The sequence below is a fragment of the Glycine soja genome, chromosome 17 (assembly GCF_004193775.1).
Source record: "Glycine soja cultivar W05 chromosome 17, ASM419377v2, whole genome shotgun sequence".
Classification (NCBI taxonomy): domain Eukaryota; kingdom Viridiplantae; phylum Streptophyta; class Magnoliopsida; order Fabales; family Fabaceae; genus Glycine; species Glycine soja.
The window spans coordinates 2,448,856-2,476,159 of NC_041018.1; the positions used below are offsets into that span (position 1 = coordinate 2,448,856).

A 27,304-nucleotide genomic window follows, 5' to 3' on the forward strand; every position below is an offset into this window, starting at 1 on the left:
TTCTCCTACATTTACTAACTTCTGCAATTAAATTATGCAGGTGTTTATAGATTCTACTGTCGTCTGGCGTCCTCCGCGGTTCACATTTATCTAATTTTCTAGATGTTTCATTACCGCCTAGCTACCATTAAAACACTGCAAGCCTTTTCTGTGCATTAAATTTGCTGCCATATAGCAGTGACAGTAAATTTGCTGCCATTCATTTTATCTTTCTTTGAATTATATGATTTACATCCTTTATTTTCCTATCACTTTGCATGATTAGCTGTGCAGTAAATTTGGTACTTCTTCTATGAAACACTCATTCATTTTATCTGTATTTGAATTTTATGATTTACATCCATTATTTCCCATCACTTTGCATGATAAAACCAAAATACTTAAATTATGTAACTTCAATAGTACAGGATCTTTCTCTTAAAAAATAAAATTAGATCAGGATCTTCAAATTTCACCTTTGTAAACAAAAGTCACGTGCTTCGGAATATTGTCTCCACATCTGTACGTAACTTCCCAATTTTTTCTTCTTCAACTTTTTGAATTAGGACTATATTATTAATAACCAACGTGCATTCATTGTGGGACCAATTGCCCATATTTTTTACAATACTTTTTTAGCACCTTAACGCGTGACTTCCTTATTGATGAAAACCGTGTATATGTCTTTTTATTCTAACCATTGCATTTCTCCGTCAATCTTTAATTTGTAGCATTTGCTTTCATAATTAACCTATTTTGCGTAAAATGTAACTGATTTTTCTTCAATACGAGTCTCTTGTCTTATTCTCGGATCAATGTTTATCCCACCATAACACTATCAAACTAACCAGCAAATTTTAATCGAGGCATCAATGTCAGTCAAAATTCGAGATTTTATTACTTTTGGCAGGTTTAAACTTCACGGATCAACATCATTAATATTTTTTTTCTCTTTTCTTGATGAATCTTGTACGTCGATCTTAAGTGCCTTTTCATCAGAATAGGAAACTAATGCTTATCAGTAACACTGGAACGGCCTTGCTCCTTTTTTCTTTTCTTTGTGCCAGTGAACTGCTTAGCTCTCATTACATTCTTGGATGCACATTCGAACCAGATGGATCTCGAAGAAAGGATAAGACTATTCTAAAGTGACATTGTCTCTAATTAAAGTCTGTGAGTAAAAGGAATATCGACTATGGATTTAATTTAATATGCATCATAAATCGTAACCTATAAATCCAAAAGGGAAATACACCATTCCTTGGAAACTTCGGAAGAGAAACCTTTTTCCTCTGACTCAAAAGCAATGTTTTGTCAGTCATTTAGTTTAGTATATTTTCTTTTCATTAAAAAAATATTTCTTATAATGCCGTGTTCAACTCAAGGCAATTACACCTCTCATGCCACGGTCATACTATTCAAAACAATTTTTACAAGACACCAATATGTATATATATAGCTGAAGACCCCACACCCTAAACTAAATTACTGTGTGACTTGCACTTCAGCAATTTCATTAATTGATCGTCGCCATATCCTTCTAGGAGACGTACTTCTCTTCACAGAATAAAATTTTGGTTCTTCCAACTGAATTTCTAGATTGGACAAATCTAATGTTAGCTTTTGCTTAATGAAAGCATCCAAATCAAAGTCACTTTTTCCATTTGCATCATCATCATCCTCGTCTTCACTAGAAGAATCAACTCTGTTTTTATTTGTTCCCGCAATGTTCCTCAAAGAATCCAGTGGCATGTTGTACGAATTTGGGTTCAGCTTGAGGATTCTCTTTAAACTGTCAATAGCCGGGTCTAAAATACCTAGGAATCCCATAACCCATGAAGCATCATCTACAACTTCTGTGCGCTGTAGCATGCAACAAATAATATATCATATATTAGCAGCACATAAGGATATTTTTCTCAAATTTCAACTCATTAATCATTATAAACAAATTGATAAATACCCAAATTATGGAGAAATTATTATAGTCCGGACAGCTGCATGCTCATGATCTTAACTAATATCTATGTGATATGTAGTCATTTTTTCAATTTAAGAAGGAATTAATAAAACTCAATTATATGTCATGTGGAAATTGGGATTTGGGAGCAACCAGATCATGTAATAATCTCTCCAATTTATGACAGTTACCTGTTGGAAATAGAGATTACGAATCTCTTCAGCACGCACAGAATTTCCTTGATCTTCCTCCACTGATGCCCAAGTCATCCATGTCACGTAACTCTGAGAATTTATATTCAACGATGATTTAAATAATCGACGAGCAGCTGAAAGATTGCCAACCCTATGCTCCAGAACACCCCAAGCCTGCATTAGGAGAAAGTTGTTACCATAAATGAATAGTAAGCTATGTAAGGGATCAAGTTGTCACGACATTTATCATATGCAAGCATGTCACCTGGAGACATCTGGCAGCAGTTTCACTGTTTTGATCAATTGATAAAGTTTTTTGGTATAATTGTCTGGCTTTATTCAAGTTTCGTTCCTTCCATTCCATCCAACCCCAAGCCTACATGTCCCCAAAATTTTCTGGTCAGTCATTCTCTTATTCACATAGTTAATATACCAAAAAAATGTATATATGGGAATCAAAACTATGCAATAAAATAAAAATCATGATCCATGCAACATGGTGTTTTAAATATAAAAGATAAATAAACTTGTATGTTCAATTAGTATATTCTTTGAAACATTAATTAGGATTCGGAACCAGGCGAGGACATCTGTTCCTTTGTTGTCTTTCTAAAATATCTTATTTCCTGCAAGTCAGCACTACATCATGAATAGTGTGAGGTAGATGCGGAGAGACACAAATCCCTCATCATATCAAGCTTACTAGTTACTACACAGAAGATCATACAAAAAGGAATAAAAACTAGGATAAAGATATTTAAGATAGATTAGATCCGAGAGAAGAAATTCCTTACAAACCAAACAGGCTGGTGCCTTGGATTCAATTCAGATGCTCTCCTGAACAAAACCCGGGCAACGTTTGCAGTTGAGTATTGGTATTCTAATAAAGCAAGAGATTGAAGTAGAACAGCATCCCTTGGGTTTAGATTATGACCTATCTTTAAAAGTTTTCTTCCCATGTCAATGTTGCCCATGTTAGCTTCAAAAACGCCCCATACATGCCAAGCATACCTATTTTTAGGACTAGCCTGTACTGCTTTCTGTAAATTACAAAGAGTAAAACACACATAAGTCATGAATTGAAAAAAATTAATAAAAGCAAATGGCAAAGAAAAATGTCCTAACTCCTTATGAGTATATAGTCTGCCAAGTTTCACAAAAGAAGAGGAAACAGAAGGGGAAAAAAAAGAAGGATGGAACTAGAAATGTTAAATAACCTCAAACAATTTCCTAGCAGCACGGTAGTTTTCCTGCTCCACCTCCATTTGCGCCCAACTCTATTTTAGAAAGAATGAATATGATTTGATAAGATAACAAGCATTACATAAAGTTTAATTCAGAAACGATACCCCTCAGATAATCATGACTTACAAGCCAACTAGCACAACTATTAGGATTACACTTAGTGGCCTGATTGAATAAATATCGAGCCTGCAGATATCTATTTGCTCTAGCTTCAAGCCGTGCAAGTGTTTGGTATATGTACTCATTCTGTCCACAATATTGAAGACCTTTACCAAGTAGAATCCTTGCCTTCTTTAGATTTCCCTGCTTTAATTCTAGATTTGCCCATCCATGCCAAGCAGCAACATGCCTCTTGTCAGCAACTGTGGCAGCATCAAACAACTCTCTTGCTCTCCTGATATTTCCCATTTGCATTTCTAGAACAGCCCAGCACTGTTCAAAGAGAACTTGCACTTGTTAACTTCAGTAGAATACAGGTTAAAATTCAACATATCAGGGTATTAGAAACAATCACTCTCATTCCTAATGTTATTTTAGCAGCTGAAAGTTATCTATGCCGGGTCCAGTACATGCCTCAAAGGCCATATGCATGCCAGGTCAGTAAATTATAGTCATGTCTAAGCTTAACTGTGATTTTAAATTAGATGTAGGGGCACTTTTAATACATGAAGGAATTTGATGCCGAAAGTTTATTATCAACTAAGTAAAAAACCTAACACAAGTACACGGCTACTAAATATAGATAAGGTCAGAGGCAACATGCATCACTCTTATCTTTAACAATTGACTCATTGTCTAAACTCTAAAGTGTATGTTGGTGAGGGTGTACAGATATGTCGCTGCTCTCCTGCAATTGTAGTGGACACTCTCACTAAACCACATCCCTAAAGAGGGGAAAATGGGACCCCGCCATGATTCTGCTGGGGTTGAATGATCAGATCATCCTCATGGCTTATCATCACAGCTTCATGTTCATAATGATGGAGTAGAGAAATAAGTTCTATTACTAAACAAGAAAATTACCTTGATCCATATCCAGTTCCATTTAGATGCCATGAATTATCTTAGGAGAATTGCAAGCCCTATAAAACTATGTCAGGAATTCTAAACCTTTAACACACTCTCTAGTAGTCTCTACAAAGTAGAACACTAGAACTTGTGCATAGAGAAGGACGTTACAACTCAAGTATTCTAGCAAGGACTAAATTTAGGTGCAGTTCTTTAGATATTTTTGATACTGTTCTCCCATCAAAATTAGAACTACACCAAAAATACCTAAGAAACTACATGTATGTATTGTCTTTCTAGTAATACATGAACGATTTCCAACCTAAAAACAAAAAAGTGCACATTTGGATTAAAGTTAAGTTTGCAAAAGCAACTTTTTTTTTTTTTTCTTTCAAAAATTGTGAAAGCAACCTCGATATTCCTTTCAACTGAATTTTGGTTTCAAGACAAATGTAAGAATTGAAGGAAGCCAAACAAATACATATAACCCGAATGAGTTTATTGGACAAACGTAAGTTGAAGGAGGAGCTCAAACAGTAAAGCAAGCATAGCCTAAATCAGCTTGAGAGTGCGAAGCATGATCATGACATGCAAAAATTAACACACATGAAAAATAACCTGCCAAATGTAGGCATTTTCACCCTGCGTAGCCTGGCAACCCTTCTCGTATATCTCTCTGGCTTCACTTGTTTTTGATTGCTTGCTCAATATCTTTCCAAGTACCACGTAAGGTCGACCATCTTCAGGCCAAAGGCTTATACACTTTCATTCCCAATCAAAACAAGACAAGAAAACCCATCATCAGAAAATAACCCAGCAAAACTTGGCAATATTTCCAAAAAACAAAACAAATTAAGAACTAAAAATATTAAATTTTATAGTGCACAAAGGCATCCGAAAGGTCCCCTTAAAAACCTATTCATAAGGGGTGATCTACCCAGCTATATAAACACTTATCATGTTCATGAATTACCCGATGTGGGACTATTCTTAACACGCCCCCTCGAACCAGGGCTCGTCACCACAAAACGAGGGCTGGCAGCACCCACCGGACAGAATCAAGGGATCTAGTTTAGATGGTTGAGCAGGGTGTATGAATTATTGTAAAGTCTCTGACACTATCATAAAAAAAAGGACACCACACCTTACGAAGTAATGACTCTGCCTTTTCATACTGAAAGGTTCTGCGAGCCAAAAGCTTCGCCCTGTATAACGCCAAGTCCAAATTAATTGCGAGTGGCCTCTCTTTGGATTCGACCCTCTCTGGCTCAAACATCGGCATCTTCTTCGCAAATCTCGCGAGCCCCTCGTCGATCGCCGAAGCCTTCGGGTCATCTTCTTCTTCTTTCTCCTCTGTCTCCTTCTCTTCTTCCTCCTCCTCGCCGGAGTATTCGGCGGAAAAATCCGTCACCGGCCGGCGAATCACGAGGGCTTCCTCGAAGCTCGAGTCATCCGGCGAAACTGCAATGCGGGAATTCTGTTCGGGTGAAAGGGCATTTTTGTCCAGCACCGTGGTCGACGAGGAGGACGAGTCACTGAGGGAGCAACATGGAGAAGGTGAGTGTAGGGGTAAAATGGGTACTTTATGTGTCAACTTGAAGAGATGATTGGGGTTCTTGGACTGAGTTAAGAAAGTGAAGGTGGAAGAGGAAGATGAAGGGAGGGCGTTCATTTCTGGTTACCGGACTAAACTGTTTCCTGTTCTTTACGTGCAAACCAATAGTTGAATGTTGAAGAAGAAGAAGAAGAAGAGCATGTAGAATTTTACTTCTATGATCCTCTGTTGGACTCGTAAAACATTTTGCTTTGTTGATATAATTCGGGTGGAAGGGTAGTTCAGGAATTGTGCATGTTATGTGTCAGTGTACTGAAATTATCCACGTAACCACATGGCTTATGTGGCTGAGGCCTTCATCCATGAAGCAGATTTTAGTCATACGTGTGGGTTCGTGATTGGAAACTGTGGTCGTGTTCGTGATTTTACGAACATAATATAATATGAGAAACGATTAATAAATGGGAAAGAACAACACGTAGTCAAAATAAAATTGTAACTTTAATATTCACGGTAATTTAAATAGAATTATTATTGTTTGTAGAAGTTACAGGTCTTTTTTTTTTTGAGGTAGTTACAGGTTTTTTTTTATGGAATGTAATTTTGCTCAATTTGAATTAAGCTAAAATAATTACGTTCGAATTAATTCACGGGCACGCATTTGATGGTAATATGCTTGGGAAATAAGAATAAGATGAAATAAAATTCTAAGTATTGGTAATAATGTCAGAAAATCTCGAACGAAAATAACTTTAACTTTTATAACCGAAGGTGATGGGTGTAAAAAATAATAATTACGAATATTAACAGCTTGTGTAAACAGTAGACATAAAATGATGTGTAGAATAAAGGTTTATTTTGTTCTTTTAAATATTTAAGATTTAGTCCTGCCAAAAAATATATATTCAAGATTTAGTATTACAATTTTTCAAAATTGTGTTATTATTGTTTTGAATTGGGCTTATAACCCAAATCACATGATCGACTATTTCATCACAAAACATTTGGAAAAACGATAATTACATTTTTCCTGATTAATAAATATCTTTTTTTTAATACTTTCTATAAATATATCCTTCTAATTTAATCCCCACCTTCAACTTATTCACATTGAGAGCTCGTTTTAGGGGATTTAGCTCCTCTAAAATGTGGGGACACACTTTAGAGGATAAAGTGTATTCACAATGGTTAGATTTTTTTTTTATTGGTTAGAAATTTAATTATTGAAAATTGTGATAAAATTAAATACATCTTCTAAAATGCAATTTTCACTTTAAAAGACTCAAATTCAACTTTAGGAAACCACTTTTTAACTCACTTTTTTCTTTTTTCCTTTGCTCCCAACAATCATGAGACAAAAAGAAGTGTCTCAATGAGGTATCCATATATCATAACATAAAGTCGTCTAAAAAATTCATAAATAATTAACTATTTTATATCAGGGGAGCCAAAATAAAATCTAAATAAAAATTATTCATAAATTATTAAGTATTTTATATTTTCGTCTAAATTCATTGATTTTTCTCTAGTTTCTTTTAAACAAAAGAAAAGAAAAATTCTTAAAATATCTTATCATGCAATCATTTTCTACCATGTTATTTTATGTAACTCCTATCATACTAAAATCAGACCAAAACATAATAATAAGAAGTTAAAAATAAGTTTGTAGTAAAGTTGTACTAAATAATATAAAAAATACACACAAATATAATTCTGGTAATGACACTAACTGCACCAAATTATTCTGCACAAGATATATCTTTGTTGTGTGAGAACATCATAGAATATTATAATATTCGTTCATATACTTACACTTTTAAATAACTGTTATATTCGAACTCAAATTTGCATGAATGTTCATATTTACACCTATTATAATCACTTGTTTTTAACACTTGTTGTTTTTTCTCGTTGGATACCTAAATGTTCATATTTACACCTATTATTATCACTTTGGTTGATTTTTGAAAAATTAAAAAAAAACATTGATTATTTTTATGAAGATAGAGATGTTTGATAGAGCTTCAAAATTTAAACCCTATCTAACATGACAATGTACAAAGTGATAAATGTTCCTCTAATACGTCATCCCTCTGGCTAATATTTTCAATTAGTAAATACAATAAAAATGCATATTTAAACCATTATCAAAAGTGAAATGAAATTGATATATTTTCTTTTTAAAACAAAAGGAAGTATAAGATGAATGAATATTAACTTATGTAGGACATCAATGTTCATCCTACACCCTAATTAAATTTTGTTTTCAAAAGCAACATATAAACGATCGAAACAAGAGATCATTTGTCGAAGTGGGACCTCATAATATGAATGCAAGTCAAATGCTTTTATGCAGTTGGAATCTCAACTAATCAACTTCGTTTGTCACTTTCCACTCGGAATCTTGTTTAATCAACACACAAGTATCTTGACCAGCCACAATTAAATTAATAACCGGTAGGAGTCTTGATTAATCAACACACAACTGACAACAATTAAATTAACGCCAGGTAGAAAGAAAAAAGGGTACAAGAAACAGAGCAGGGTCATGGGCACTCCGTTGAACCTCACATCCAACATCTTCTTCTTCATCTTCACCTTGACCATTTTCTTTGTTGCCTACACCTTCCCCAGGCTCCAACCAAAGCAAACAAACCTCGTATTCTACGTCCACGACCACTTCACCGGCGAGCTCTCCACCGCCGCCACGGTGGCCGGAAAGTGTGGACCCGCCTCCAACATCCTGCACTTTGGCACCGTGGCAGTCGTAGACGACCCAGTAACAGTGGGACCCAGCGACGACTCAAAGCTCATTGGTAGGGCCCAGGGCATATACGTAAATTCGCAGCTTGATGGCAAAGGCTTGTACATGGTTTTCTCCGTGATCTTCACCAATGGGAAATTCAAAGGAAGCAGCTTGGAGATTCAAGGATCAGATATCTTCACGATGAAGGAACGGGAATTTGGGGTTGTGTCTGGAACGGGGTATTTCAGGTTTGTGAAGGGGTATGGGATTATGGAAACGGTGTTTATGGATATTGCTAGTCTCATGGCTACACTTAAACTCAATGTAACAGTCAAGCATTATTAGGAGGATTTGATTTCTGCTGCAAAAACATTTTAACTGTGGTTGTGGTTTTCAACTTCAACAGCATACTCCATGTATTTTACAGAAGGAAAATGCGTGCGTGCAAACTTCTGTAGCAGCTGGACTTATCTGTGCTATCCCGATTCTTGATTCTAATTTACAAAACAAAACCAAGCTTCGTCCAATTAGATTTTTAAAGAAACAACAACAAAAACAAAACAGTTATAAATTAATCAATGAACACACAATATACACTACCTGTGCCCTATTCCTGGAACACGGATGCCCTTCTTCTTCATACTATAAAAAAATTCGTAAGGTGTGTGTAAGACTCTGTCACAAGAAAGAGCATAGCAGCTAGCAGTTAGCACCACATGTTAAAAGTTAAAATTGTTGTTGGATGGTCAGCTTCACAGGAAAAGACTATTAATCATACCCTGTCATAAGCATCCTTGATAGAGCGAGCAACATCATCAATGACACCTCCAAACCGAGGACCAACTGTAATTTGTAAGCAAACAAACCTGTTCCATAAGCTCATTACTGACCATTTACTTATGTATTATTAATATTTTATACTTCATAATACATTTCTCCGCATTCAAAAATTGTGATAGAATTCAAATGTATATAAGAATAGTAATGTTTTAGTGCATAATATATGAGTAGTTAAAATTATAAACAAAAGTTTTGCATTAATAATATAAATTATTTTATATGCATCATCTTCAAATTTAAATTATAACTGAATGAAAATAATCTCAACTATTTATACATGGCTTTATAATTAAAGTTTAATATTTTTACGTATAGATATAGTATCATATTATATTCTTATAAATATGAAATAATGTAATATTATTACTATTATTATTATAAACCATAACTCTTATTCCATCATAGTGATTGTAATTTCATTTATGCAATCTTTTTTAAAACAATAACAATTACAAATACTCTGTTATTATTATAATCATAAATAAAATATTTGTAATGTACGAACTTCATACTATATACATTGTTTAAGATGAATCAAGCATGACAAAATAACAACCATATTTTTTTTATAATAACAATAATAATAATTTTGAAGAAATACTAACAACATTATTTCTAACACTATTTTTACTCTTTATTAAAATTTATTAAAAATTACAAATTTTAACAAATATCATCCCTAAATCAATTGAGATACGAGGCTTGTTAAAAGTTTAAATATTGATTAATTTCAATCAATACCAAAATATGTTAGAGAAAATGCTTTTAACATTTTTTTTAGCTACTAACAAAATGTAACGTGATAGATAAATAATATTATTTTTTTAAATTTTAAATATGTGATTATCAATTCAAATTGTGAGCCGTGTGTATGAGAAATATTTGTTTGAAGATATTAAACCCGGAATCCAAATAATTTAAATGATTAATTTTTTATTTTTAGCCAGAAAAAATGTTACACAGACATGAGACATCAAATATGCTATTCTACGTCTAGAAAGAGAAAGAAAAAGTAAGAGAAAAATATAAATTTAATAAGATTTATAATGTAATAGTAAAAAAACAAGAAATATTAATAAAATATTTAAAATAATATGATGATTGCGTATCATTATTATTAAAAAAAGAATGGGCCACACTCCACTGTGCGTTTTATGTTATTTTGATGTTAATCAATCGCAACAAAAGCATGTTACGAATTCGGGGTCTGATTCACCACGCATTCAAGACCAATTAACCCACTGGCAGTGCTCACTGCTCACCGCACCGCAAAACAAGCAAGTTGAATGCGTAGAGCGAGACAGAGAGAGTAATGGACATTGCGCAATGAGAATGCGGATGCGATTTAACCAACAAAACCAGTCATAATAAACGTGACTCATAGCTAACTACCTTCTGCCACGTGACCCCTCTCATTTTCTTTCTCTTTCATTCAATATTTTCCTCTCCAGCACCCATCCGAAATTCAAGCATTTTTCCTTCTCTTCACTCACTCTGATCTCCGCCGCGGATTCCAATCCCCTCCCATTCTGTGAGTTAACTTTTTATCCAATGCAAAAGCTCCCTAATGTGCCTGAATCTGATTCCTCTCTCTTCCTTGCTTTTTTTTTGTGTGCCGAATTTTAAAACCGAGAACCTTCACATTCAAGTTATCATTCCGTTTCTTTTAAAAACAATAATTAAGGCGGAATCGGGGAATTTTCGGATCTGGCGAGTTACGTTAATTACGTTCGACGAGCGTTAATTAGCTTTTAGTTATTTGAACTTAATGCCTAATGTCACTTCTGTCTAGTCAGGGTAGCTGTTTGGTGGTGATTTAAGACTTTGTTTGGTCTTCCGTCTCATTTACTCACCGCATTGACAAATTTGCTTCTCCTTTTGTTTTCTTTTTTTTTAAAGTACGGAATTTAATGATGTACTACTACTTTGGCATTTCCTTTCCCGCGGTTATAAGAGTGAGGGACGCGTGTCGTATTTCTTCGTAAATACCTTTGCTGAATGTTTTGATTTCTTGCTTTTCAAGTTTCAGAGGTTCCACATTCTGGTTTGTTATCTTCCTTTTCCGTGTGCGTGCGTGTGTGTGTTATAACTTCATGACCTGACACGTGGATTTTTGCCTTTCCTCCCTTTATGAATGGTTGATCTGCTATTGTTTTGTTACATCACCAATTCGTATATCTCTATGATTGTCTCTTAATCAGTCCTCTGATTCTGGAATTTTTGTTTTTAATGAGTCAATCAGCCTTAAGAGGGTTCTGGTTGTTTTATAATTTATGTATCTTAAACAATTTACCTTCGTTTTGCTGCTTATAAATTTAAATAGTTTATTAATGTTGAACCCTGGAGAGAGATTTCGATTTCTCTATGTGATTTTGACTGATTAAGAGATTTTTAAAAAAATATTTCATTTAGTTATTTATACTACATTCCAAATGTTACTTTTGGTAAGGTGTCAATAATTCATTTATACTGTATTTAGTTTCTACTGCAATATAGAAAGTAATGCACTAGTATGTCATCAGATCTATCTGTTCCTTCGTCATGGCCACTGGACAACTCTTCTCCCGTACTACACAAGCTTTGTTTTACAACTACAAGCAACTTCCTGTCCAGCGGATGCTTGACTTTGACTTTCTTTGTGGTGTGTATCATTAACTTTATCATATTAAATTCTTATTATTCTTCCAGACTGACAGTAGCAAATTTGTGTGTTATATTAATGTGTTTTTAATATTAATGGAAGACCCTATTTTTTATTCGCAGGTAGAGAAACACCGTCAGTTGCTGGAATAATTAATCCTGGTTCTGAGGGATTTCAAAAGCTCTTTTTTGGTCAGGTGGAAATTGCCATTCCAGTTCATGCTGGGTACGTGTGTTTGGTTCTGGAAGATGAAGTAACTTGTAATGAAAGGAAATTCTTGTTTTGTTGTCCAAGTTTAATGTGTTCTTAGCCGTATGTTGAATTCTTTTTTCAGTATTGAAGCAGCTTGTGCAGCACACCCCACTGCTGATGTGTTCATCAATTTTGCGTCATTTAGAAGGTTGGTATTGCTATGATTATTGTTATTCCTTTTGACTCCAGGAGTATCTTATTGCATGGTATCATGAGAATAGATTGATATACTTGCAGTGCGTCTGCATCATCCATGGCTGCTTTGAAGCAGACAACAATTAGAGTTGTTGCTATTATTGCTGAAGGTGTACCGGAGTCAGACACTAAGCAACTTATAGCGTATGCTCGAGCAAACAGTAAGGTGAGAAGAGAAATGGAAATTCAAATTAAATAAATCAACTTCATAACTAAAGAGAATAGGCTGGAAATACTAATTTTAGTGGCGATGATGTGGTAGGTTGTTATTGGGCCAGCCACTGTTGGAGGAATTCAAGCTGGTGCTTTTAAGATAGGTGACACAGCTGGGACAATTGATAACATAATTCATTGCAAGCTCTACAGGCCTGGATCTGTTGGATTTGTTTCTAAATCTGTATGTAGTTATTCATTTTCCTGTTTATGTCATTTGTCGTTCTCACCTGATCTTCTCATATCAAGGATAGATCTTTTTATCTAGTCCTACTATGAAAGAGTGAAAGTTACTTAGCTATTAATATTTTGCTGAGCACTCGATCTCATTGATTTCAGAATGGAAATTATGGCTCTAGAGTGATGTATCAATTTAATACAGAAGTGCAGTTCTGCTTAATAGTTTACAATGGCAGTAAACTTGCATGATAGGATTTTGTAACATTACTAATTAGTAGCCACCATTCCCTCACCCCACCCACCCCTTTTTCTGTTGATAAATAGTGGCACTAGCTACTACAGCTAAGATGATGTGGTTACATTTTGCAAGTGAATAACTTTTATCCAATGTTGGATTAACAAACAGTGGTTTATAGTCACAAGAAAGATGGAATTTGAGCTTTATTTCTTTTGCATGGTCTTATTATACACAAATGATTTTGAGAGAAGAAAAAAAAAATTGAACTGCAGGGTGGGATGTCCAATGAATTATACAACACTATTGCCCGTGTAACTGATGGAATTTATGAAGGTACTGCCCAGGTTTATTTTTCTGTATTTCTTAATGATGGTTTTGAATTATATTGTAATATCCTGTTTTGCTACAGGCATTGCCATTGGTGGAGATGTTTTCCCAGGTTCCACACTTTCTGACCATGTTTTGCGGTTTAACAACATACCACAGGTAAAATTTCACTTTTATCTTGGGTACTGTATATAATATCTGCAACTCATTAAGAACTGCAAATGATTTGGAGTATGTCCTTTTCTTGTGAATGATCAGTTTGTATTTACATTAAACCTCAGGTGAAAATGATGGTAGTACTTGGGGAACTTGGTGGGCGTGATGAGTATTCTCTAGTGGAAGCCCTAAAACAAGGGAAAGTGACTAAACCAGTTGTTGCTTGGGTTAGCGGAACCTGTGCACGACTCTTCAAATCTGAAGTACAATTTGGTCATGCTGTATGTCAGTGGCCCAATATTTTTTTACTAATTCTCAGTTATAGCATTTATAATAAGGGAGCCAAATTCCTGATGTTCAGTGGCACTTGTATAAATTAGGGAGCTAAAAGTGGTGGTGAGATGGAGTCTGCTCAAGCAAAGAATCAGGCACTAAAAGAAGCTGGAGCTGTTGTTCCCACTTCATTTGAAGCTTTTGAAGACGCAATAAAGGAAACATTTGACAAATTGGTTAGTTTATCTTGAAATTTTTCATCTCTCTAACTGATAATTTTACCTTGTCCCCAACTCCCCATCTCCCAAAGGGAGCAATGTTTTAAAGAAGTGTCTTTAGTTTTTAGTTGCCTAGATTAGCTTGAATATCATAGTTGTTTTTTCTTTTGTTAGGTTCAAGAAGGGAACATCACACCTTTTAAAGAGTTTACTGCACCGCCAATCCCTGAGGACCTTAACACAGCAATTAGGAGTGGAAAAGTACGTGCTCCAACTCACATTATTTCCACCATCTCTGATGACAGAGGTATGTTGGGATCCTTCGAATTTATAAGTTGTAACATGGAACTGAGGTGTCCTAGACACATTTGATAGCTAAATTAAACTTTTCTTCCATTATTTTTCCAAAGGTGAGGAGCCATGCTATGCTGGTGTACCAATGTCTACCATTATTGAAAATGGTTATGGTGTGGGTGATGTAATCTCTCTTTTGTGGTTCAAACGCAGCCTTCCCCGTTACTGTACTCAATTTATTGAGGTAGATTATTCATACTCTAGTCTGCAGTGCTTTCCTTAAACTTTTTCTCCCTTTCTTTCAATGTATGTTTATCTCTTAAGCATGTGAAACTGTGTATGCTCAAGCTTTTTAAGATACATCATTGTGTTGTTAGCTTTTCATATAGGTGTTGGTTTTCAGAGTATAATATTGATATCTTCTTCTTGCTTATATTTTTCTGATACATTACATTGGTGATTGTTCAGATATGTATCATGCTATGTGCTGACCATGGTCCTTGTGTCTCTGGTGCTCACAATTCTATAGTAACAGCAAGGGCTGGGAAGGACCTTGTCTCCTGTCTTGTTTCAGGTAAATACAGGCTTCTAGTCTTTCTACTGCTGAAGTATGCTTGGTATCTGACTAAGTCCCCGTGTCTGTACACTATTATTTCCATTAAATGATCAGTAATGAGCTTATGAAACAGGTTTGCTTACAATTGGTCCTCGATTTGGGGGTGCCATTGATGATGCTGCTCGCTATTTCAAGGATGCCTATGACAGGGTATGATTAATAGCCTTTTCCTGTGAAGCTGGCCATCCAACTACAGTTTTAACATGTGGTGCTATGCTTTTTCTTGTTACAGAGTCTTACACCTTATGAATTTGTTGAAAGTATGAAGAAGAAGGGCATCCGTGTTCCAGGAATAGGGCACAGGTAGTGTATACTGTGTGTTCATATACTAATTTATTACTATTTTGTTTTTGTTGTTGTTTCTTTTAAAATCTAACTGTATGAAGCTTGGTTTTGTTCTGTAAATTAGAATCAAGAATAGGGATAACAAAGATAAGAGAGTCGAGCTGCTACAGAAATTTGCACGCACGCATTTTCCTTCTGTGAAATACATGGAGTATGCTGTTGAAGTTGAAAACTACACCCTCACCAAGGCAAATAACCTAGTTCTAAACGTAGATGGTGCAATCGGGTCACTTTTCTTGGATCTTCTTGCTGGTAGCGGAATGTTCACCAAACAAGAGGTTGATGAAATTGTGGAGATTGGCTATCTGAATGGGCTTTTTGTTTTGGCACGCTCCATTGGTCTGATTGGGTGAGTTTCATTTTGATTTTATAAATTTGTCAGGAAGAGCATTTCTTTTTCTTTTTTAGTAAATTACGGATATCATTTTTGGGTGTATATAAACACAAATTACAACCATTCTGTGTCAAAACTCGTAACTTCATTGGATTTTGATATCTCTAAAGTGATTAGATGTGTTGGGCGAATCAATTGGACTCACGATCTCCACCTCCACAAGCACAAAGGAAAAAATACATACACAATATTTGGGACTTGTACTAATTCACCGTTCTTTAATTAATATTTTCAGGCATACCTTTGACCAGAAGAGGTTGAAACAACCACTCTACCGCCACCCATGGGAGGATGTTCTTTACACAAAGTGAGGGGGTTCTGTATGGCAGGAGGAGCCTTGTTATGCTTCAAATTAGCATCTTTTGGGAAATTATGCATCATGCTGGAATGATTTAGTTTTTAGCTGTTCGACGAGTATACGGGTCTACTGGTATCTAGCCATCTTCGGTTTGTAAGTTGTATTAAAAATTCATTCATGAGATAACTTGGTCAAATTGAAAATTATTCCTTCTCTTGATGAAGATCTTCTCTGTTCTACTATGGGTTCAAAAGAAAATGGTTACCAAATTCGAGCGCATTACACTGCTAATTTGCCGAAGTTTTTTTTTTTTTTGCTAATAACAGTTCTAGTAGGCCATGGAAAGGTGCTGCACAATTTTCTTATAGCATTGGAAGAAAGAAGGGGAAAAAAGTCACATATTCAAAACTCTCGGGATATTTTTAATAAACACAGTAATTTTTGTTGGTGTATGAGTGAAAGTCATTGTCCGCTAGCATGAATGCTGAGATAATGCCATACTGGTGAAAGTCAGGTAATTCTACTAATGGTGGAAATCAGGATGAAAATATATTCCTAAATGGGGAAAGGCAATCGGATTCCATTCAGTTCATTGTACCTTTCACGCCTCCTAAAATTGTGTGCGTGCACTCATTGTCATTGATGTGCACGAAACCAACCATTAATAATTGAACCAGACAATATTTATAAGAGAGAAAAATTTGAAGGATTTTCATTTGGTGTAAAAAAATATTTTTTCTTTTACAAATAATAATAAAATGTCATACTATTTTTTTAAAAATATTTATGTAATATTAAATTATATTTGTAATTATTTATGAAATATAAAATTAGAAATAACTATCCTTGTTTTATTATTTCTTTTTCTCTACATTTACCAAAAAAATATCATTAGAATATTTTTTATTTCATTTATTATTTTTTATTATTTGTGAAATAAATAACAAATGTGTGATTTGATTTTTTTTCTATTTTTTCCTCACAATCAAACCTTTTCCACTAATTTATTTGTATAAAAATCACAAACCAATTATTCCCAATTTATTCTATTTGAATTTATATTTTTTCTTATAAAATGAATGTAGAATTTTTAATTAATTTTTCAATTATTTATTTTAATTTCTTAATTTAGTTTTAAGTATTTATTTTATTTTCTATATCTTTTCTATATATAGTTTATAGAATTTCTATATATAAAAGTTATTTATTTTACTTACTCACATATTTCAACCAATGCTAGTTAAAGAAGTTAACAAAGGAGATACAAATAATGTAAAAAAAAAGGAATATTAAATGCAATATGAGAAAAACAAAAAGAGATAAAAGTGTAATTTTTTTTAATTGTACAATGACAATAACCATGACCAAAACTAAGTCCTCATCATATTTCTAATGGGTTAAAGGAGGTTTTATTTTTACTTGATTATACTTTTGTTCCTCAAGTATAATAATTGTGTGAATTTAATCTTTCATGTTCTAATTTTATTAATAGCTTCTCTTAAGTATTATAAATATAAGATTTTAGTCTCTTAATTTCAATTGCATCACTTGAATCCTAATGTAAAAGTTATGTAATTTTAGTTCGTCAAGTATAATTGCACGATTGGAACTAATTTTTAGGGACTATTTTTTTCAGAAATTACAGATATTTGACCTTAAAAGTCACATTTGAAAGCCTAAAGGTAAATTTATAGAGTCGTAATACAGTTATAAATATTTTGATATAGGATGATAACATTGAGTCTGTCAAACGTCTACACGAAAATCTGTCAAAATAAATAAATCATTGTTTATAATAATAAAAATAATAAACTATTAATGAAATTTAACTTTGTTCGTTAAATAATTATTATAAATTTATTGATTTGATATCTGGATTTGATTCTTATAAATAAAAAAAGTATTTGCTCATATTAAAAAAAAGGTTAATTTTACTTGTATTAGATATTACTTAGCTTAACGCTGAATGACGGTTGACGTTGTATATCTTTATCATTTCAAACAATTTCTATTTTTTTGTTGTTGCTAGAAACACACATAATTGTTAATGAGATATAATTCAATTAATTGATTAGTACGAGTAAATTATGGTAAATTTTTTGACACCGTTGATTCCCACGGCTAAAAATAAGAAACCTTCATAATTGGAAAAAGTAAAATAAAATACATACTAGTGAAAGAATAGTGTGTTTTGACCTATAAAAAAGAATACTCCCTTGCTTAAAAAGAATACTCCCTTTTAATTTTTTTATCCTATGATAATGTACATCGAAATAACTCCACTTACATATATAAATATTCATTGCTATTATTGTAAGGTTATTAAATTTATATTTAATTAATCAAAAAGATATTAAAAATACCTATTTTTATGGACACCGAGGAACAGATTCAATTAAATGTGTCAGTACAATGAACATTCCCGAAATGTATAAAGAAAAATATCCTGATGCTTGCTCATTTGAGGTTTCATTTAATTTTGCTTTATAATGACTTATCACAAATTTTGCAAACAAGGAAAAAACAGAAATGTGTCTGAACCAAACTAAAACAAGTGGAGTCCTTTTGAATTGAAGAGAAAAAGAAAAAAAAAAAAAAAAGAGTAGCATGCTCTACGGAATAAAAAAGTGCTGGTGTATGAGAATGAACCAATATGAATGAAGAAGCGACTCAAAAGTTTTAAACCAAAAAGACAGAGTACGTTAAGAAACACAAACCACACACGCTCAGAGGAAGTTGGCATGTACGCTCACCAAAGATTGGTCAAACATTAAGAACTTTAAATGAGAACGGGCTGCTACTCACACGCGCATGTTCGCGCGTGGGTTTTTGACGATGATGTAATAATAATATTAATAATGAATAACTTTTCTTTTGGTCCAAATAGCTGGATTGAGATATTAACGATGAGACAGAGAGTGGAGAGAGAGAGAGTTGAAGTAATAAGACTAAGCAAAACCAAAGGAGAAGAGCATTGTAGAGAAAATAAAAAAAAATAAAAATGGAAGGGTGAGTAGAGATAGAGAGAGCAAACGCAAACGCTGGTTGTTTCGTTTTTGTTTTGTTGCTGTTTTTTTTTTATCCACAAATATTACTTGTTAATATTATTAATTTTTGTTTAACAAAAAATTTCCAACTGATGATTTTTACTTTATATCTCTCTTGTTTTTGCTACTTTATTGGGTGTTGGAGAGAGAGTCAGAGATAAGACCTTCAAGTTGAGTTGAGTTTTTTTATTGCAATCTGTTTTTGTCTGTCTAATAAAATATTTTTATTTATTTATGAGCCTTCTAGAGAGAAAGGGAGATGAATGTTGTTACTTGTTATTAGTGGAGGCTTCTGAAGAGAGTGAAGAGTAGTAGCGTGTGTTGTGTTGTTGTTGCTGCTGCTGCTGCAATGGGAACTCCACCAACGGATGAGCTTGTGAAGAAGATCCAACAGCTGGAGGAAGGACACGCGCACCTGAAGCAAGAAATGTCGAAACTAAAACTCTCCGATGTGAGACACGGCCACCATCGCCAGAGGTCGCACTCCGTCTCTCCGCAGCGTTCTAGATTGGGAGCTCCGCCGAAGAAGCGGAGCGATGCACCGGCTGCTGCGTGGAAGCGAGGTTCGTGTTCTTTTAAACAGTCGTCGCCGCTGCAGAGGGAGAGTCGCGGTGGCGGCGATCCTCAAATTCACGGCGGAGGAGAAGAAGCTGCTCCGCGCCGTGGTCCCTCCGCCGTCAATTTCACGGAACGGCAGTATCTTAATATTTTGCGGTCAATGGGACAGTCCGTTCATATATTGGATCTTAACTGTCGCATAATATACTGGTCAGTAATTAGTTTCAGTGCTTCACATTTTTTTATTAATTTGTTTTGTTTTTAATTTCAATATATTTTTTCCTATTCTGTAATGAAGATATAGTTAATGAGGATGCCTAACATATGAATGTCTTTACTTTTATAGAAACTTTCACATTTAACTTTTCTAAGATGAGTTATATAAGTTAATTTTAGCTTATGAGAGAAAGTGAATTCATTGTCTTTTTTTTTTTCTATGAATACTTATGGAAAAGTTTCTTCTTATAAATATTTATGGAGAAGTTTCTTCCTATAAATATTTATAGAAAAGTTTCTCCAAACAGGACCTTATGATTAGCCCCTTGCTGAAAAATGGATGTGCTGACTGTGTTTGAGGTTTGATATATGTTGACTGTTGAGTATGTAATGTTGTATGGTGATGAATGCATGAATTCAGGGAATCTACATTAAAAGCTTGTTTTTGAATAAAAATATAATCGGAGAGTAATTTTGCAGGAACCGTAGTGCGGAAAATCTATATGGTTATACAGCAGAGGAAGCTCTAGGACAGGATGGGATTGAGCTACTTGTAGACCCTAGGGATTTGGACTTGGCCAATAATACAGTGAATCGTGTTATGATGGGAGAGAGCTGGACAGGGCAATTTCCGGTCAAGAATAAAACAGGGGAGAAGTTTTTAGCTGTAGCGACTAATACACCTTTTTATGACGATGATGGAAGCTTAGTTGGGCTAATTTGTGTCTCTATTGATTTGCGGCCCTTTCTTGAAATGAAAGTTCCAATGCCTACTAGTGTAAGGAACATCGAGTCAGATTCAGATTCAGGTGGAACCCGACCTAGAAGTAGCATTACAAATAAACTTGGCCTTGACACTCAACAGCCGCTTCAAGCTTCTATAGCTTCGAAAATTTCAAATTTGGTTTGTGCAATAACTTTCTTGCTTATGGAATATTAATATACCATGGTGTGTCTTGACTCTTGACATTTAATCATTAAACAGGCATCAAAGGTGGGTAACAAAGTTAAGTCAAGGATCTGGATGGGAGAAAACAATTTGGATCGGGAAAGTGGGAGTGGTGAAAGTCATCATTCTGAGCATAGTTTGTTGGAATCTGTTTTTTTGGAGCAGAGAGAGGATGCTAATTCCAGTGGAGCTAGCACCCCCAGAGGTGATGTGCCACCATCCCATTTTGGTGCGTTTTCTCATGTCGAAGAAAAATCCCAGGGAAAAGCTCTGAGAGAGTCTGGTGATGAGAGTGAAGGAAAATCTATTCATAAAATCATACCTAAGGCTGAAGCCTGGATTCAAAGGAAAACATTATCATGGCCGTGGAGAACAAAAGATCGAGAAGGATCAGATGCAATGAATGTTCGTGTTGCTGGGTCCTGGAGACAGAATGATCAAGAAAATGAATCAGTTAATCAGAAGATTCTTTCTTCTGGCTTGAAGCAAGAAAGCCAGGCAGGTGAAAGTAATCGCCCTACTAACAATGAGGCTTCAGGATCCTGGTCCTCCTTTAATGTTAACAGCACAAGTAGTGCCAGCAGCTGTGGGAGTGCTGGCAGTGGTGCTGTCAATAATAAAGTGGATGTGGACACTGATTGCTTGGATTATGAAATTTTGTGGGAGGACCTGACAATTGGAGAACAAATTGGGCAAGGTAATCACATTCTTAACTAAACTACTAAAGGGGCAAGCTTGAGAACATAATCTTTTGATAATATCTATATTTTAACAACAAAAGTATTTTTATCTTTGAAATGCCATTTGCCTCTTTTAAAGCTCTTATAATTTACTAAACCTATGCTTTTAAACCCAAATATCTTGTTAGCAGTGGTTGTTATGCATTTTATGCCTTGTAACTTGTTTCCTATTCTAAATTGCAGGTTCTTGTGGAACTGTCTATCATGCTCTGTGGTATGGATCAGTATGTTCTTTTCTCTTCCTGTAATTACTGGTTTTAGTTTCATGCATTATAAAGGATATTCTCTAAGCAATTTACCATAACTTAAGATTTCTTTGATATGCGTTCTTTTCCTTCTTGCCTTTTTGAGGTGTAAGAATGTACTTGAGTTTTTTCATATATGTTTATGCAAATTGTGATTGTTGCAACTGGTACTACTAGCATTTAGTATGCTGAAGTCCTTTATTGTGCTAATTCACCATTCTTGAGTTAAGGCATCATAGGATTGCTGGTTGGCCTGTAAAATGAGGATGGCAACTCTAAGCTTGACAATGTTAGAATGTGTCTTTTATAGGTTGACAACCTACATTTTTCTTACTGCAATTCTGATGTCAACTTATATTCATGTTTTTGCAGGATGTTGCCGTCAAAGTTTTCTCGAAGCAAGAATATTCAGACGATGTGATACTGTCCTTCAGACAAGAGGTATACTTTCCCGTAGCCTAATTTGCTAATCAGTGAGGAAGTGGCATAGGTTTTGAAAACAACTTCTGTTGCTATGTAATTAGGAGAGAAAATTTGATTAGAAAATATTCGTTTTCATTAGAAAAGAATAGTTTCCTTGGAGGATCTTACTTTGATGTTTGCTAAATTTATTACACAATTGGGAGGGGAATGACATACTTGTTGCTTTAACTTGATTTTATGTGACACACCAATCCACATGCAAGTTGGGCATCATAGATTTCTAATATGTGAACTTGATTCATTTGTTAACCATGTGTTAAATTTATTAATTACTTAGGGTTATTTTATATGACGATAAATAAGCATCATTTTGAATTTGCTAAGCTTATGAATGAGATCAGTGTTTATACCCATAATTGGAAGTGCATGGTTGGGGTGAATGATGCCCTAGATTTTTTTTTTTTGATGGGGGGGCTGTTACATCACATTAGAGTGGATATAATTAGCCAAATACAGTGTAAAGCCATACATTTAGCGTAAATGATAAAGGTATGATTTTCATAGCATGACTGGTTGAGTAAAAAGTTCATTCTGTTTAACCAGTGATATAAATTAGGATAATTAAACTGGCAGATAGTTTTTTTTTTTTTTTTTTTTTTTATCTTAATCTCTTCTTTGAAAATAAAAATAAAAAACTTTAGCTGGAGGATAGGTTCTCCTGTGTTAGAATCTAATTGTAAAGTATGAGACTTGAGTCCCACATTGGAAATATGAGATTCTAGTGTGGGATTTATAACCCCTTTGGTTCTCTAACTACAACAACTAGTTTTTGTGGTCGAGTTCTCCGAAGGTTTTTATCAATTGGTATTACTGTTAGAGCTATTCATCATAGCTGTCAAATGAAAACAAGCAGCGAGTGGTGACTTTGACATTGCAACATTAGCTTGGGCTAGTCAACGGGCTGTTGCACAGGCAGCCTGCCAAAGCACCAAGGTTGCAGAGTGTGATGGGATGTTAGGATCAAATTGTTAGGTATGGGATTATAGTAGTGGAGTTTATAAGGTTTTGGCTCTCCAACTACAGCAACTAGCTTTTGTGGTGTAGTTCAACAAAGGTTCTTATCATCCCATTCTAGGGTCAGGCATGCCACAACACTATTTAATTTAATATGTTATTAAAGGAAAAGGTGGCTTCGGTTTATCTTTTTGATTGGATGGCTTTATGTGACTTCATTAGTTGTCCTTCAAGTACAATACTGTTTGGTTAGTCAGCATGTTGTTATTAGCAACATCTTTCTTCCTAAAATAAAATATAATAAACTATTAATGTTGATTTGATATGACCCATACATATTCTATTCCCTCAGATTATTTGACATGGTACTCCAATTTACCTTGGTAACATGGATATACAATACTGTTATAGTGACCTAGATTGAATTATATTTTCAAGTTTGACAATTCCTTTATCATGTTAATTAAAATAATCGGAAAAAATTTTGGATTAGTGCAGAACCTATTAATTGTTTATTTTGAGTGGAGTCGCAGCTATCAGGATTGCTGGGGGTTTGATTTAATGTACTCTCCAGAATTTAGCTAATATGGAACTGTACCTTGTTCTTCCACTTTTTCATTTTACTGTTTTGATCACTTTTCTCTTCTTAACCTCCTGAAATTTCTTTTGTCCCCTAAAATTTCTTTTCTCTTCTCAAGATCACTTTTTCATTTTACCAAGCGGCTGCCCCCTAAAATTTCCTTTGTCTAATATGAATTTGACATTTCATTGTATGAAGGTGTCTGTCATGAAAAGACTTCGACACCCAAATATTCTTCTCTACATGGGGGCCGTGACTTCACCTCAACGTCTATGCATTGTGACAGAGTTTCTCCCGCGGTTTGTTCTGCAGTTTTCTTTTGACCCCTTTGTCTCAAGAGCATTATGATTCTAGTTTATCATTCTATGTATCACAAAGTACTTGCTACTTAGCTGGACTGATCATTGCTCTGTTCATTTGTATTTTATGACTTCAGTGGAAGCTTGTGCCGCTTGTTACACAGAAACACATCTAAACTTGACTGGAGACGGCGAGTTCATATGGCCTTGGATATTGTAAGTATTTAGTAATAGAAATATGGACAGTAAGATGTCTATCTCTTTAGCTGGTAAATAAAGATATATCATTGTAATGCTGTTTTTTTGGTATCTTAGAAATCATCTCAGTGTTCGAAGCATGTTGTATGCTTACAACTTACTTTTTCTACAGGCACGAGGTGTAAATTATCTTCATCATTGTAACCCACCTATCATCCACAGAGATTTGAAGTCATCAAATCTTCTAGTTGATAAGAACTGGACTGTGAAGGTCTGCCACTTGTCACTTTTCTATTTATCCTACAATGTTGGGTTGGAAGTCTGTCGTTGATTGCTTAAAGATTTCTAGCATTGTGTCTGTGTAGTTAGAGAATATCTTAATCAAGTGTTAAATGAAACAGGTTGGTGATTTTGGTCTTTCACGTCTTAAGCATGAAACATATCTCACAACTAAGACAGGAAGGGGCACGGTAGGCTCATCTTGTTTTTTGTTCCCGTGGCTGTAATATAGTATATGTTTGCAATTGTCCTTTTCTTTACATTTTCACTACTAGAGGCTCAAAAACATTTTACTGATTCTAGCATTATTTTGCTTTATAGCCTCAATGGATGGCACCGGAAGTTCTTCGTAATGAACCCTCTGATGAGAAGTATGCTCAATCTATGCTCTCAAGTACTCTTTCTCTCCACTGATGTTTTTAAACAAATTTCAGACTTTTAATATCTGTTTTTACTGCTTCTTTGGAACATCAGATCTGACGTTTACAGCTTTGGAGTAATATTATGGGAAATTGCAACTGAAAAGATACCTTGGGATAATCTCAACTCAATGCAGGTATTGCTTTCATCTGTAGATGAACCTTTGAAAATATATACACGTGCAGCCTGAAATGGTAGTAAAGCCTATTGAATGGAAATCCACTGCAGAGTGTTGTTTTATCTTTTGGTCATTTGCTTTTTAATGTTGTTTGTTATTCCAGTGCTTTAAATTGTGCCTTTGGTTTGTTGCTTATTTAGTTTTTGAATTACACTTATTCTATGTTATTAAAGACCATGGTGACTGGAATCTTTTATATCATAATTTTTTCCAGTTCCTTCTGTATATCACATATGAAGACCTTTTTTCTTGATGGAACTATTGAATATGGATCACTGTGGGTGCATATATGAACAACTGTTCCTCTAGGAATCTTGCAGGTGATTGGAGCTGTAGGATTCATGAATCAACGGCTAGAGATTCCAAAAAATGTTGATCCACGGTGGGCTTCTATAATTGAGAGCTGCTGGCATAGGTGTGTATTCTCATCTCTCTGAAACTTTTGTATCCCAATCTCCCAAATAGCTTTGAATATCCAAGCATGAATTTTATCACCCAAATGAACATAGAAGTGGCTTGTGCTCCAATAGTTGGCCAGCTTACCGTAAAAATCTTCGTATTACTTGCTGTTTCATCGAACTGGAATCATTTGGCTTTTTTTTCTTAATATTAGTTAATGCCTAATGTTACATTTCCGTGCTGCAGTGAATAAGAAACTAGCCGTTGCATAGTTGACTTTTGGTTGTTGCGTTTGCTACCTAGGCTTAAACATGTTTCTAATTCTTACCGTTTAGTCATTATTCATTTTATACTTTTAGTTTTTTTTTTTCTGTTTTGGTCCTGATAAAATTTTGTTTTACGATTTTAGTAGTTGACATTATTTTTTTAGTCCTTGTAAAAGTGTAAACTTTTGATTTAGGTTTATCTTTTTTTGAAAAATATTCATTTTGGTCCCTATTATTTAAAAAACAACAGTCCAATAGATGATTGCCATGCCATCAGTAAATAATGACAATAAAACTGTAAAAATTTTATAGGGACCAAAACCGACACAAAAAAAATAAATTATGGGGGCCTTTTTGGTTTATATGTAAATCCTTGATCGCATCTATTTTTCTACCTCCTTTTAGTAGTTTTACTCAATACTCAATATTGAATCCATGTGGAGTTACCAAACACTTTTGCCGACTTATAAATTTGTGTATTCCTATTTCCTACCAGTGATCCAGCTTGCCGGCCAACGTTCCCCGAACTGCTTGACAAGCTTAAAGAGCTGCAAAAACAGTATGCCATTCAGTTCCAGGCTGCCCGATCCACTGCCAAGGAAAGCACCCAAAAGGAGTCCTAGACAACCTTGGAGCTATTTTTTCTGTCACTGTGGCTGTGGCTGATGCTTAATGATTTTTTTGCATATATTTTACCAAAGCTGCTGGAGTAGATGAGTTAGTACCAAGTACAAACAGCTGGTCTTGGAACCATGTAGAGTAGCTGATCCTGGAGTCCTCCAACATTTGCTAAGGTATTATGAAGAACGAAGAAGGGAGATGGACTGATAAAACTTAAAAGAGAGGTGGGGATTGCCAAACTTTTGATAGTGATTGGATTAGTCATCTTATTTTTCTCTAGTGGCATTTTAAAGTTTCTTCAATTGATTGGTGGTGTTGTGTTTGGAGTCTTGTCAATCGGATCGATCACCACCCGCATTGTACTTTTCTATGCAAATGTTTGCGCCACTATTTAAAAGTTGTACAGAAGGTAGCGAAAAGAAAGGGAAAAAAATTCGTTTGACTACATAGATTAGAATCACAAAGTCAGTGTGGTTCTGTGTTTTCAGTTAATGTTGGATCTTTATCATTATCCACTTGAAGCAAAAAGTGCAACTTAGCACGTCAGACAGCCTTCCATTCAGCATTTGGTTGGCCTGTTTCAATTCATCTTATGGAACGAGTGTAGAGAACAATTCCAGTGTGCATGGTAATTTTCAATTGCACGGGCATTCTATTTGGCTACCATTTTTATATATATTAACTGAACTTTAAAATTCTTATCTC

The 27,304-nt window shown here is 34.6% G+C and overlaps 4 protein-coding genes across 8 annotated transcripts; 3 read left to right on the top strand and 1 right to left on the bottom strand.

Annotated features, from left to right (window-relative positions):
* Window positions 1-1,157: 1,157 nt before the first annotated feature.
* LOC114393680 (protein high chlorophyll fluorescent 107-like) lies at window positions 1,158-6,185 on the bottom strand. The gene is made up of 8 exons (XM_028355074.1): window positions 5,531-6,185; window positions 5,005-5,148; window positions 3,505-3,810; window positions 3,351-3,410; window positions 2,928-3,173; window positions 2,399-2,509; window positions 2,131-2,307; window positions 1,158-1,842 (listed from the first exon to the last, which is right to left on the bottom strand). The coding sequence occupies exons 1-8, from the start codon at window positions 6,056-6,058 to the stop codon at window positions 1,465-1,467; spliced, it is 1,950 nt and encodes a 649-aa protein (XP_028210875.1). The 5' UTR covers window positions 6,059-6,185; the 3' UTR covers window positions 1,158-1,464.
* A 2,221-nt stretch (window positions 6,186-8,406) lies between these two features.
* LOC114393224 (dirigent protein 21-like) lies at window positions 8,407-9,057 on the top strand. Its single transcript, XM_028354494.1, has one exon. It carries the CDS (start codon window positions 8,490-8,492, stop codon window positions 9,030-9,032), a length of 543 nt encoding a protein of 180 aa, XP_028210295.1. The 5' UTR covers window positions 8,407-8,489; the 3' UTR covers window positions 9,033-9,057.
* A 1,709-nt stretch (window positions 9,058-10,766) lies between these two features.
* Window positions 10,767-16,390, top strand: LOC114392562 (ATP-citrate synthase beta chain protein 2-like). 2 transcript variants are annotated; one of them, XM_028353745.1, is made up of 17 exons: window positions 10,767-11,058; window positions 12,050-12,168; window positions 12,291-12,393; window positions 12,503-12,568; window positions 12,658-12,781; window positions 12,878-13,012; window positions 13,519-13,579; window positions 13,656-13,732; window positions 13,855-14,010; window positions 14,110-14,238; window positions 14,395-14,527; window positions 14,631-14,758; window positions 14,983-15,088; window positions 15,204-15,280; window positions 15,363-15,433; window positions 15,540-15,824; window positions 16,105-16,390. In XM_028353745.1, the coding sequence occupies exons 2-17, from the start codon at window positions 12,069-12,071 to the stop codon at window positions 16,178-16,180; spliced, it is 1,827 nt and encodes a 608-aa protein (XP_028209546.1). In that variant the 5' UTR covers window positions 10,767-11,058; window positions 12,050-12,068; the 3' UTR covers window positions 16,181-16,390. The 2 variants fall into 2 exon arrangements, with proteins under 2 accessions (XP_028209546.1, XP_028209547.1); XM_028353746.1 differs by lacking the exon at window positions 10,767-11,058 and adding an exon at window positions 11,065-11,571.
* Window positions 16,391-19,113: 2,723 nt separating this feature from the next.
* Window positions 19,114-27,249, top strand: LOC114393066 (serine/threonine-protein kinase STY8-like). 4 transcript variants are annotated; one of them, XM_028354326.1, is made up of 14 exons: window positions 19,114-19,176; window positions 19,462-19,982; window positions 20,469-20,892; window positions 20,974-21,634; window positions 21,861-21,901; window positions 22,295-22,363; window positions 24,138-24,238; window positions 24,376-24,454; window positions 24,609-24,707; window positions 24,838-24,906; window positions 25,037-25,086; window positions 25,190-25,271; window positions 25,634-25,728; window positions 26,475-27,249. In XM_028354326.1, the coding sequence occupies exons 2-14, from the start codon at window positions 19,564-19,566 to the stop codon at window positions 26,599-26,601; spliced, it is 2,316 nt and encodes a 771-aa protein (XP_028210127.1). In that variant the 5' UTR covers window positions 19,114-19,176; window positions 19,462-19,563; the 3' UTR covers window positions 26,602-27,249. The 4 variants fall into 4 exon arrangements, 3 of the variants coding, with proteins under 3 accessions (XP_028210127.1, XP_028210126.1, XP_028210128.1); XM_028354325.1 differs by having other exon boundaries at window positions 19,147-19,982; window positions 26,475-27,238; XR_003662463.1 differs by lacking the exon at window positions 19,114-19,176 and having other exon boundaries at window positions 19,184-19,982; window positions 25,623-25,728; window positions 26,475-26,528.
* The last annotated feature ends 55 nt before the right edge of the window (window positions 27,250-27,304 follow it).